The sequence below is a fragment of the Python bivittatus genome, unplaced genomic scaffold, assembly GCF_059951505.1.
Source record: "Python bivittatus isolate LINGU-HERP-01145 unplaced genomic scaffold, Pbiv_v1 ctg000690_np1212, whole genome shotgun sequence".
NCBI lineage: Eukaryota > Metazoa > Chordata > Lepidosauria > Squamata > Pythonidae > Python > Python bivittatus.
Window position 1 is genome coordinate 3087229 of NW_028277096.1, and position 12760 is coordinate 3099988.

Sequence of the window (12760 nt, forward strand, 5' to 3'; positions counted from 1 at the left end):
GATTTCTGAAAATCTTTGAACCCAGAGTCCATTTACAGGTAGTCCTTGACTTACAACCACAATTGAGACTAGAACTTCCAGCGTTAAGTGATGCGGTTGTTATGTGAGGCACGCCCAATTTTATGACCTTTTTTGTCACAGTCGTTAAGTGAATCACATGGTCATTAAGTGAATCCACCTTCCCCCATGGACTTTGCTTGTCCAAAGCCCCCTGGGAAGGTCGCAAATGGTGATCGTGTGACCCCGGGACAATGTAACCATCATAAATACATGTCAGCTGCCAAGTGCCCAAATTTTGATTACATGATCACTGGGACACTGGGACAGTCGTAAGTGTGAGGACCAGTCATAAGTCACTTTTTCCAGCATTATTATAACTTTGAATGGTCATTAAACAAATAATCATAACTACCTGTATTAAGGTTCTTTGTGTTTTTAATTAAAAAGAATGATCTAAAGAACTGCATAATGTGATATGATAATCTCTTGAATTGGCAGCTCCTGAGGGTCTCTTAAAAGCTATACTGCAATGTAGCTTCATTCTATAGGTCTGTCCAGCTGTACTTATGAGGTTGAAGGAAAAAAGGAAGCTGCCCCACAGCAGTAGCAGGTGTGATAGCAAGACAAACCAGGGCAGGGGGGTCCCAGTGTGTGTGTGTGTGTTTGTGTATGTGACAGAGAGGGAGGGAGGGAATCCCTTTGGTGTGTTTGAGTTTTGTGACACCATGCCTGCCATCTTGCAGAATTTGACCCTCCCTGAAGATGGCCCTGGTGCCATCTGGGACAGGCAGAGGAACTATGTCTCTTTCTTACTATTTAGCTGGAAAGCTGGCAGATAGAGAAGAGATGCTTTGGTACAGTTGGCTATGTTGTGGCACACAAAGTAAATACAAACTGAAGAAGAGAGAATATATTAGAAAAGAGATCATCGAGAAAAGAAAGGATATGTTTTAAATGTGCTAGGTTCAATGTATTTATATTGAGCATGAGTGGGAAATATGTGGCCATTAAGACGCTGTAGGAGTGGTGAATATGTGGTCATTTACTTTCCAAAAAAATCTATCCAGCATGGCCAATGTTGAGGAATGCTGGGAGTTGTAGTCCATAAATATCTGGAGAGTCAGAGATTTTCTCTCTTCTAGAGGACAACAGGTGGCCATATTGTGCCACATGCCAACATCAAGCAACTGTCTACATTTGTATCCTGATTATACTTATTTCTTGTAACCTTTAAGCTCATTAGCCCCAAGAGAGTAACACTGGAATTCTTCCAACATCAATGGCCAAGTGGGTAATTCTTTGCAATCACTTTGTGAAAGCTTTCCATACCTTCTAGTTGAGAAATACTACCCTGGATCTAAGAAAAGAACGGAACATGCCTAACTCTCACTTTACTACCAATTAGGAATGTTGAGAAAAAAACAAAAAACCAAAAACCAGGGGGCCAGATGGAGAAAAAAGAGGCTATCACAGGAAGAATGATTGTCCCTAATTACTTCTGGGTTTGGAACCATTCATTATTTGCTTCAGCCCTTAATAGATTATCCTGAAGGAACACAGTCGACAGAAAAATGTGGCCTGTCCCTAATTTAACACCTTTGAGTGCTCCCTTTGCAGGTTGACCTTCTTGAGAGCTAATGCAATGTCCTACAGAGAAATAATCCAGATAATATGGGATAATTCCAAATATGATACATTCTTTCTTTTGGAGAAGGATTAGGATCTAAAATGATAATGTCACTTCGCCTGCTGCCATCTGTTTCCTGTCCACCTAGACTATATTTAGGCTGAGTCTGGCAACAATAATTGAACTATGAACACAAAAATAGTGCTGTTGATTTAGATCCACAGATCCATTGAATCAAAGTTTGGTTCCCAAAGTGGCCAATTAAATGCCTCCAGAAAGCTTATACGTATCCTTCCCCATTGTTTATCCCCATTAGCTAGGCTAGTGTTTCTCAACCTTGGCAAACCTGGCTGGGGATTTCTGGGAGTTGAAGTTCACACATCTTAAAGTTGCCAAGGTTTGTTTGTTTATTGGATTTCTCCCCCGCCCATCTCCCCCACAATAGGGGACTCTGGGCGACTTACAGAAAACATTAATACTATAAATATATCTAAAACACATAATACATCCAAAATTTAAAACAATACTAAAAAAAGGAAGATCCAAGAAGATGGAAAATCAGGCTGCGGAGAGCTGGCCACTATGGGGCTAGCCATCCTCCTGCTTGAAGTATTCCCTCCCTGCCCCAGGCCAAGTGGCAGAACCAGGTCTTCAAGGCCCTTCGGAAGGCCAGGAGTGAGGGGGCCAATCGCACCTCTGGGGGCAGAATGTTCCAAAGAGCGGGGGCTACCGCAGAGAAGGCCCGCCTTCTGGACCCCGCTAGTCGGAGTTCTTTTACTGAGGGGGTCCGAAGCATGCCCTCTCTGTGCGATCGGGTGGGACGGGTTGAAGACATAGGGGAGAGGCAGTCCCTGAGGTAACCTGCCCCCATGCCATATAGGGCTTTAAAGGTAATAACCAACACCTTGAATTGGACCCGGAAGCAAACTGGTACCCAATGCAGCTCGCGGAGCAACGGTGTTACATGGGCCCTTCTCGGGGCTCCAAAAATAGCCCGCGCAGCCGCATTCTGGACCAGCTGTAGCTTCCGGATACTCTTCAAGGGTAGCCCTATGTAGAGTGCATTGCAGTAGTCTATCTGGGAGATAACAAGGGCATGAGTGATTGTTCAAAGGGCATCCTGATCCAGGAAAGGGCATAACTGATGCACAACCTAAGGTTGAGAAACACTGAAAGGCACTGCCTCTGGACACAGAAATATCACACTGTCACAATTATTAGCAGCCATTCACAGGCTTGAGATTCAAGAATTTGTTTAACCCACTACAAAAAAGTTTGAGACCATTTTTATATTTTGAGGCAAAAAAATCCACAGGTGCTAGAGACACAGATAATTAAAGAACCATTGCTGTGTAATAATTCAGGTGGTAAGCTTAGACCAAGACCCAGGTTCAAATCCTCAGCCTGACAAAACAGATCACAGGGCCATTTGTTCTCAGTCAAACTTACTTCACAGGGCTATTGCTATGGGGATCAAGTGAAGGAAGAATTCCTCTCCCTTGCTGGTATTCTGCTTTGAGATTTTAGAGAAAAGTCAGGATATAAATGCAATAAATAATATAAAGAGCTGAACTGAAATCTAAATATAGGCTTTGATCAAGTAGAAGGTGACTGGCATAGCAGAGGGAGGAAACTGAAAAGGAAAAAATGAATATGGTAGAAGAGTCACTAAGAGGAGGCCCCTCAGTGAAATCTGATAGCGGGTCACATGTCCCAATTCAGTTGCTAGTCTAGTGGGGAAAAAAGTGAAGGAAATTACACTTTCGCAATAGAACTGGTTATTATAGTGGGAGATAGGAGAGTTATTACCTCTCACTTCATTTAAAGTACTTTTCCAGGAAAATTAGCCTGGACCAGAGACATAAACATCGTCTTGTGGATATAATGCTATGACTATCTGGCTTTCTTTTGGTTGGAGATGAGAACTATGGGGTCAGACATTTCACAGAAAAAGTTACCTGAGAGAGAGATGCTAGAAGTTTTTTGGGGGAAGAGGTGGTACATGTGAGAGGGTAGGTTCAAGAGGTGTAAGAGGAAGCAAAGTGGAAAAAGTAGCATTTCTCAAACTTTCTCCTAAGTTCCAGTATGCCTGGATGAAAACTGCTATCTTATTGCAAGGAAAATGAAGAATAAAGATCTGGGGACTCTACAAAAGTTGGGAATGTTAGAGGAAAAAGAGGCAGACTTGATGGTGATAGGGTGAGGCAGATTATCACAACAGATTCTCCACCCGCTGGCACACTGGGGCTTAATTCACTCACCCCCTGCTCTCTCCTACATCAACCACTAGCCTATCCTCTCCCCAGAACACAATAATAATTAGCTCACTCATTAATTTATTCAGCTGGGTCCTGGGAGTAAATATAACCTCATCTAGTCAACAGACATTAACAGTCTTCAGGCGGTAGCAGTTAAGAGTCAATAAGCACTTCCCTGCTCCAGCTAAAGGACACACTGGAGGAGAATGCAATTTCCATCTAGGCACGTTAGAACAGGGACAGCCATCAGAGAGCTGTGCTTCTTTCCAATTACCAAAATACTGCGGAAGGCCAGGCTGTTGCACGATTCACCACAGGGATGTCAATAAAACCATTCTTGCACCCTAGCATGTAGCCTACATAGCAGTATCCAATGAGCAAGTCTATCATCTCTGGAACAGTGACACAATATACCGGCGGACCCAAAGGCACTGGGTAGCCATCTGCTGTGAAACATATTTGAGCTTCTGCATAAGAAGGGGATATGACTCAAGGCTCATCAGCATACACATATATGCAAAATACGGTCAATTTTAAGAGTGTGAAAACGAATCTCCATTCTCTCTATCTACTGATGTCAAAGGCAATGCTTAAGTCCTTGCTGAATTTTCCATCAGCAAAGATAGCTTGGAATGCCACAGGTCAATTTGCTGAAGTCTATCTGCCCAAAGATTCTTCTAATAATGTTTTCAACAAGGCAAGATATCAAGTCAGAAACCACATGGTAGGTAAGGCTGATTGGGTATGACAATATTACAAATGAACATTTAAGAATGGAGTACTCCTTCTGCCTCTGCTTAAGAAAGAAACCCAGGTAACCCAGAAATCCAGGTAAACCCAGATACCCCTGGGTTAAGAATGCCTGGGTTACAGACGACCCATAGTTTAAGAACAGAGCCTGCTGCAGCAAAATTTGAGTTAAATACACAATGATTCAAGTTAAAAATACAATGGTTTGAGTTCATTACACAATATAACTTATACAGTATTATACAATAATACTGTTCGGTCTTACGTACAAATTAAGAACAGACCTTGGGAACGGAACTCGTTCTTAAACTGTGGACCACATGTATTTAGCTGGTACAGGGCAGCTTTTATGTCAAAAAAATAGAAGCCCCCCCCTAACCTAAGAGAGTCTTTGCTACTGATGTTTCCCTATTCATGCATTCCCAGTTATCACCACTAATGGTGTCGTAAAAGGTATAGTATAACATAACCAGAAAGCACCAAGTTCAAGAAAGATGTTCCACAAGACCAACAACGGGATGCTCTTCTGACTGATTGATCTAGAGCCTCACTGGTTCCTTTAATGGAAGCCAAGCTTTGAAGACGCTATCTTAAAACAAACATTCCTGGTAGTCCCCTAAAAATGGTTTCAACCATCTGACAGGCAAAGACAAATTACCTGATAATTACATTGCTGCTTATTATTAACTCCCACCCTTAAGCAGACCAGCTGTTATTGGAAACGTTCTGTGTTGACAATTACAAATGGGATATCCTTCCCTCATGAGGTGAAACCCAGTGGTGATAAACATGGGCTTAATATTCTGAAATGTTTATCAGTGTTTACTGATATCTTGACTAAAGAAAAGCAATGTATTCCTTCTTTTGGCTAAAACAAAAGTGAGTAGTACACCCATTTCTGGGTCACTGGCTGCCATATGAATGGCAATCATTCGATTGTTCAGTAGTATAAGAATTGATAATGCGTGGCCCTCCCAATACTATGAGACCGCAATTCCTATCATCTTATATTACTGATCACACCGGAATTACAAGGGAATTGCAATTCGGCAAGATATGGAAGGTCACAGATTCTTCATCTTTCGTCTAGAAACTGAACATTTCCTTTTACTGGGCCAATCCAGGAAAAAGTGCTCACTTATCCTCTCTTTCACCACAGAGTAGTAAGCAACAATACTATTCCCTGCTGCCCAATGTGCTTGTCTGTTGTGTGTGCCCCTTATTCCTTATTGCCTAGGGGCCAATCCTCATTTGCTGAATAGCTACAGATCATCATTGGTTACCCTTCCCAGCTTAGTTTCCCCATTTCAAAAGCTCATTTGCAAATATCTGTCTGAGATGCAAGTGGCCACAATCTATGGTGACTCATCAGAGACGGACTCCAGTAGTTATGCATAGATGAGCTATCAAGCGCAAACCACAATTATCATAAAATTAGCCTGGTGTGTGAATTCATCCTGAATCACATGTAATGGCTTGATATTTGTGATGAGAATTTGAAGTGGACGATGACAGGCAGGACAAGTACAGCACAGCCAGTTACTTTCAGGGAAGTGAGGGATGGTTAAAGGGCCAGATTCCCAGAAGCAACCTAAATTAAGAATTTATTCTGAGAGGGTAATATATTCAGAAATAGATGCTGCACAAGCAAATCAAGCTGTTTTGTTATCTCAGCTCCCACTGTTGCATTACTACATTTTATTAAGATTTAGCATGGGCAAGGCAAACATTACCTTTGTACTCGGTACACTCGAGTCCAGGGAGGCACAAGGGCAAGAATTCTTGCCACCAAATCCACAAGGGTGCTTGGAGGATAGCTTTTGTACCTCCCAGTTTTCCAGAGTTCGTAGAGGCCAGTGCCACGGATCACAAGAGTTGGGTATAGCTTCATGCCATCTGGGCGAAAGGCAGGATTCTCAAAAAATTCCTGCAGAAGAAGTAACATGTAAGAGAGATTAGTGCAATGGCTCACAACAACTGGACAGTTCGACAAGTCACCATTCTGACAGGCACATGGGGATGGGAGTGGGGAGTTTGCATGGTACAGTGGGAGGATGATTTCATCACACAACCCCACCATGCCAGTAGATAGGCATCAGAGGGTTGTATGATGCAGTGGGAGGGAGAGCCATTCATTGAGCCATGCATTAGGAGCCTTTCTGTCATAACACTAAAAAATCCTCCTCCATGTGCCTATCAGCTGAAACTCCTGTTGTACCACACCACCCATGGGATGTCCTAAGGCTATTTTTAAACATGAGTTTAATGCTATTTCAGAAAAGTACTAAACCTGTGTTTAAAATTAGCTGGTTTAACAGCTAACAGGTAGTCAGACTATGCTGTGAAGTGGGCCTTCTCCCTCATTGCACTGTGCAGCCTCTCCTCCATGCTCAACAGCTGTTAGGTGAGCTGATTTTAAACATGGGTTTAAACAGAGTTGCTTGCCAGATGAAGATGGTAACCCCAATCACAACCTGTCTAGTTTTGAGTCTTATGTTCTTCTTCCATGCCCAACAGAACCATTTCTTCACACAACGTTGATGGATGGAATGTGCTACACAAGTTACTGGGATAGCTACTAGCTCAAAATGTCTTTAAAGGGGGACTAAAGAAATTCAGTGAGCAACAGAGGTTTGACAGTGACTGTTCTTCACAATGATTATCTAAAACCTCCATGTTCAGATACATAACTGTCTACATTAACAGTTGCTATGGAAGAACAGCAGAAGAGAGAGTATACTGTCTTCGGGAAGCCCTCAAGCCGATCTAACAAACATTAGTTTGCAAGCATGGGAACCAAGATGATGGAAAGACTTTTAGTCAATCACAATTTTCACACTGTAATGGAACAGAACTCTGGCTACTGATCATACCTGAGAGAATCCATATATGGATATAACATTTGTTTAGGTCAATGCACTTAAAGTCCAGTGCATGCAAATTCTGAATTATAAAGTCATTTTATCAACAAAAATTCTGGGAGATGGAATGTATATTTTGATTTCCAAAATGTTAGCTTTTAAATGTGTTGGTCCAAAGCAAGCAGTACTTTTATGCCAAGCTGTCAGATAGGCCAAATAGATACATCTGGTATGGAAGACAAATATGACCCTTTATTCCACACACTCCAACACTGCACAGCGTTCACACTCATGGATAGCTATTTCTATTGGAGCCAAGAGATCAGTTAACACAACACAACTATGGATATAATTAACAGAAGAACAGGTATGCCAATCCCATATTGTCAGAGCCACTTGCTACCCTTGCCATGAGAGAATTAAATGAGAGATTTGAGAGAACGATAATTTCCTCGTTAATTGAAGTTGAAGAATCACAAATAGGAAAAAGAGAGGGCTCTGCTGTGTCTTCTTGCTCTAGAACAGTGTTTCTCAACCATGGCAGCTTTAAGATGTGTGGACTTCAACTCCCAGAATGGCTGGCTGGGGAATTCTGAGAGTTGAAGTCCACACATCTTAAAGGCTCTGAGATTAAGAAACACTGCTCTAAATAACCCTTAGAGATACCTCTAACAGTGCTCTCTTTTGTTCACTGAGAGGGCAGCCCTTGAATATCAGAGTCTGACTTTTTTGCTGCAAAAAAAACAAAGAAATCAGTCTGCCTGCTGCTACAAACTCTGCAGGTTCAGTGCAGTTCCAAAGGGGTCACTTTATGCAAAAATGTCAGTAAAAATCCAAGGAGCATACATATTCAGGACACGAGCCAGACAGGCTACCACGACTGATATTCTATAAGGGCAATGATTGATTTTGCTAGCACAAGTCAATTTATTTTAATTGTTTTCAAACCCCCTCCCCCTTCCACTGTTTTTACCACTAATGGCATCGACAGGTCCCATTCATTCACACCCTTGTAACCTGCTAGCATAAATAAGCAGGATGCAAATTGTACAAATTAGTAATGTTGATGCCAGAAAACTGCTGTTTTTCCATTATTGTGAAGGAAGGGCTACTCAGCTGTGAAGCCGCAGCCTTTCTTCCAGGGCCAGACAAATGGGTGATTATCTTGCCTTGGCAGGATAAATATCTATGGAATTGGTTTGCTGCTCACTCTAGGTAACAAAAAGTAACAGAACAAAAACAGTCAAACAAGGAAAAACTGAAATGGATGAGAAAGTGACGATATTCCAGAAGATTTCAGGAGAGTTAGGACTTAAATTGTGGAAGACCACCATGGGGAAGATCACTTCTTTCAACCTTTTTATTTCAACAGACTTTAACACTATTTAAACAGTAAACAAGCTGCTGTTATCTTCATGGGTTCTTAAGGACTACTGATTTTAAATTTATTGGCTTTTAGTGTTGCTATTTTTAGTATTTCATTTAATGCTCTCTCCTATATGTTGATGGATTAGACACGGGGGTGAGGCAGGAGTCAGCTACATGATCTGCAGGGGTTCAGTATAGACTCTCCCATTTTCTACCAGCCATTGGAATTACTCCAAAGCAGAGCTCTGGCCTTTTGCTACCAGCACCAACTTCATTTTTCTGGAATGTGTGACTAGTAACATTTTAAGAAAAAAAAACGGTAGGTGACTACAAGTCAGGGTTTCAGTGTGTCCTATGCCCAACTGAGAAGTTGAAGCTAGGAATAATAGGAAAGATTCATTTTCCCTCCAATTACTGCTACTTTCTCTTCTCTGGCTGAGATATGTGGGTAATCCTAATTTATCCAGGACCACATATTGAAAGAGTAAAATTCACTACAAGAACTAGCTAATCTTAACTGACTTAACTGAGAATGTATTCTGATCAACTGAGAGACAATGTGAGAGAACATTTGTGCGTACAACACTTGAAAAATTGTCAAGGAAAAAGGGTGCCTTTTAATTTTACAGAAAATCTTCCAGAAAACAATAACAACAATAATAATAATGCTGCAAAGGGGGTTGGATTTTTTGGTCCCGCTCTGATCAGTCTAGCATCTACCTAGCAAAGTATCCTGCACGGTAATTGTACAGGTTAGACATAACAGGCAGCAGTTTAATGTTATGCTCCTCGTTCAGGAAGATGAAAGAACCATTGATTTCAAACTCTACCATGCAGCCATCCTTATCTATGTCTGCATTCCTGACAAAGTAATGAACTGTGGGCCTAGGAATAATACATCAAACAACCAAGACTGATTTTTGTTGAATGACTTCAAGCTAACCGGACATAAAAACAGTCACTTGGCGTTTACATGTACGGATATAATAAGCTGCTTACTTTCTCGTGAAACTCTACCAGGTTTGCTAGAGGTTAGAATTCTTTTCTTCCCCAACTGGTGCTCTGCCCCCTCCAAATCAAACTGAGTTATGAGGCCAGTTTGTTTGGTTCCCTTTTCATTAGATATGTCTGAGCACGTATATAAAACCTTTAACAATTACTGTAAGAAATACTGTGAAAGGCAGAAAACATTTTGGAATATGGAGGCCAAAAACATTTTTTTCAAAGCTTGCATATATCACATATATATAACAAATACCTCAAAATGCTTCTACATTTTAGATATAACAGAACAGGTCTGCCACCAAGAATAGCACACCAGTATCTTCAGAGACTAGGAAGGTGTTTAACATAACACAACACACTTAAAGGAATATAACTACAACACAACTATAACAAAGTTAAAACTGAAAAGGTGAAAAATCTAGATATACAGTTATCTGTACTCTTTGTTGCCACTTCGAGGTCCTCTGCAGATTTGTAGCCCAGATCTGGCAGCCCTAATTTTTCTCAGCCAGTCCTGAAACTCAAAATAGGTTAGCTGAGCCTCCTGCCTAAAAGCCCATTTGTCTGGACGGTTCCCAGGACTGGTCCACCTTTCGAGCCAGAGTAGCAACCTGCTACTTTCTTAAACCCTTGTGAATATCATTGCTGAAAAGGATAGTTTTTGCAACTGCTGAAATATTGTTTTCTGCCATTTTGAGAGAAGCGTTATAAAATTGTAATGCAACCCCCGCAATAGATTTAACATAGTCAAAACATGCACACACACATGCATGTAAACAAGCACACATACACAGAGCTTCCAGAACATTCCAACTAAGCCTGGGGGAAAATGAGAAAACCCCCACCCATCTATCTGATAAAGCTCCCATCACTTTACATCCTTGTCCCATAAAATTATGTTTATTTCAAATTTGTATGCAGGTCATTTCCTCTACAGTTCCTAGCTTAGTGTAGTGTTTTAAAATCTTCAGGGAATAAACTGTGGAGATCATACCACTCATCAACAGATAAAACCATCAGAAGAGTCTTAGACTGAAAATCTAGCAAGAACTTACTTCCTATTGGCCAATCAAACACCTCTGAAATGCACACAGTCTTTGGATGCTCCCCCATTCTTGCTCCTTGGTATTCACTAACATTCCAGATTTTTATTAGTGAGGCAAATACCACTTTACCATTGAGGCTAACTCAACAGACCTCTTTTCTTTTGTGTGTTTTTTAAAATTCCTTTTCAAAGCTACCTAGGTCAGTAGCTATCATCAAATAACAGCAAGATCTATCAGCACAGAGCATATGGATTACCATCTGGTACCAAGGATAACATTTCTTAACAGCAACAAACAGTATGAAATATAGGATAAAAGTAGGTATTAGGATGTATATCTAAATGCTGATGAAGTGGGAAATGCCAAGGACAAATGTCCAGCAGAATTCCTCACACACATATATTCTTAAAATGAACAAAACCCCAAGTTTGGGGCTAGAATTAAGGTTATCTTGAGATGCAGCTTGTATGAAAACATTTGTCAGGACAGGCTGAAGCCAGTGCTTTACCTACATTTGTGTAAAGGAACATGGAGATTGCAGAGGTTCTACAGCCTGGGTGAAAAGGACCGCTTAGGGGGAAATATGATTAACACTCTTAAATCTGGTTATTTGAGAATTCTTCACTGTCACTTAGTACACTATCTTACTTGGCTATTAACTCTACTCACAAAAATGTAGCCAAATTGTGTGATTCCTTGGGAAGGCAAATGAACCAGAGAGTCTGACACAGCTGACTTTTTCCACTGCAGTTATTTAAGAGATTTTAAATGTCAGTGATGTTACAGCAACAATTAATCCAAAGGCAGAGCAGAGGGGAGGATTGCAAAGGTTTATCATTCAACTCTCAAAATTGCCCTGCGCATTTTCAGTTGATGATTCATAAGCAGCCTGAGGCGGGGGAATAGTTTTACCGTTCATCAGCTGTAAGAGAAATTAAGGTGCAAGAGAAAAATTGCAAACTGCTCATAGTTGTTCACTGAGTTTCTTACATAGGAGGCTGCCCCACGTAGTTCATGACAAAGGCAGATGTACCCAGCACATGTTCACAGTTTGTGCTGTTCAGTGAGTGCCAAGAATAAGAGATCCAAGAACATGGAACAGAACAGAACATCATTAGCTGTTGATACAAAAAATTGATACATTTTCCATGCTATATGGAATGACTAAATACACACACACACACACACAATATTTAAATACCATCCAAAATCAACAGCCTCTGGGTGGTTCAAAATCCAAGTCTGCAGCTTTTTTGAAAAACAAGAAAGGAACTAGCACATCTCTAACAATAGCCCTGCAATAGGACATGGAAAGGTTGGGTTCATACTCCATGCTAAGACATGTTCTCTTTAATGATGATCTGTTGCATAAACCACAACTGTCTGGGTTCATTTTAAAATGTAAGCCACTATTCACCTGACATGCCAAACCAAAGCCAAAGAAAACACATTAAGACTTAATGTGAAGTCTAAACACTAGCAGTGCGATCATATATTCTGTTCTAAAAGAATGTACAGTCTCCAAGATCATGGGAAAACATGGAGTCTAAAAACATTTAGTGGTTTGCTGCTAAGATGCTTATTTATCAAAAGCATGAAGGAACAAGGTATAGAACAGGGTTCCTCAACCTTGGCAACTTTAAGACAGGTGGACTTCAACTTCCAGAATTCCTGGAATTCTCAGCAAGCCTGGCTGAAGAATTCTGGGAGTTGAAGTCCACCCATCTTAAAGTTGCCACGGTTGAGGAACCCTGGTATGGAAGACCTGAGGAGACATTCTAAGCCAACTGCCCAGAGGCTATGTCATAGGGATGCACCATGGGATTCTTTCTCCTCTGCACCCAT

The 12760-nt window shown here is 41.1% G+C and overlaps 1 protein-coding gene across 2 annotated transcripts in view; it reads right to left on the reverse strand.

Moving 5' to 3' along the window:
- The window catches only part of ELP3 (elongator acetyltransferase complex subunit 3), a 97354-nt gene that overhangs the window by 36499 nt on the left and 48095 nt on the right, over window positions 1-12760 (reverse strand). For both annotated transcript variants that reach the window (XR_015798151.1, XM_007435118.4), the window contains exon 10: window positions 6369-6562. Coding sequence is in view for 1 of the 2 variants with exons in the window: in XM_007435118.4 (XP_007435180.1) it covers window positions 6369-6562 (194 nt within the window). In the remaining variant the exon portion in view is untranslated. The remainder of the gene's footprint in view (window positions 1-6368; window positions 6563-12760) is intronic.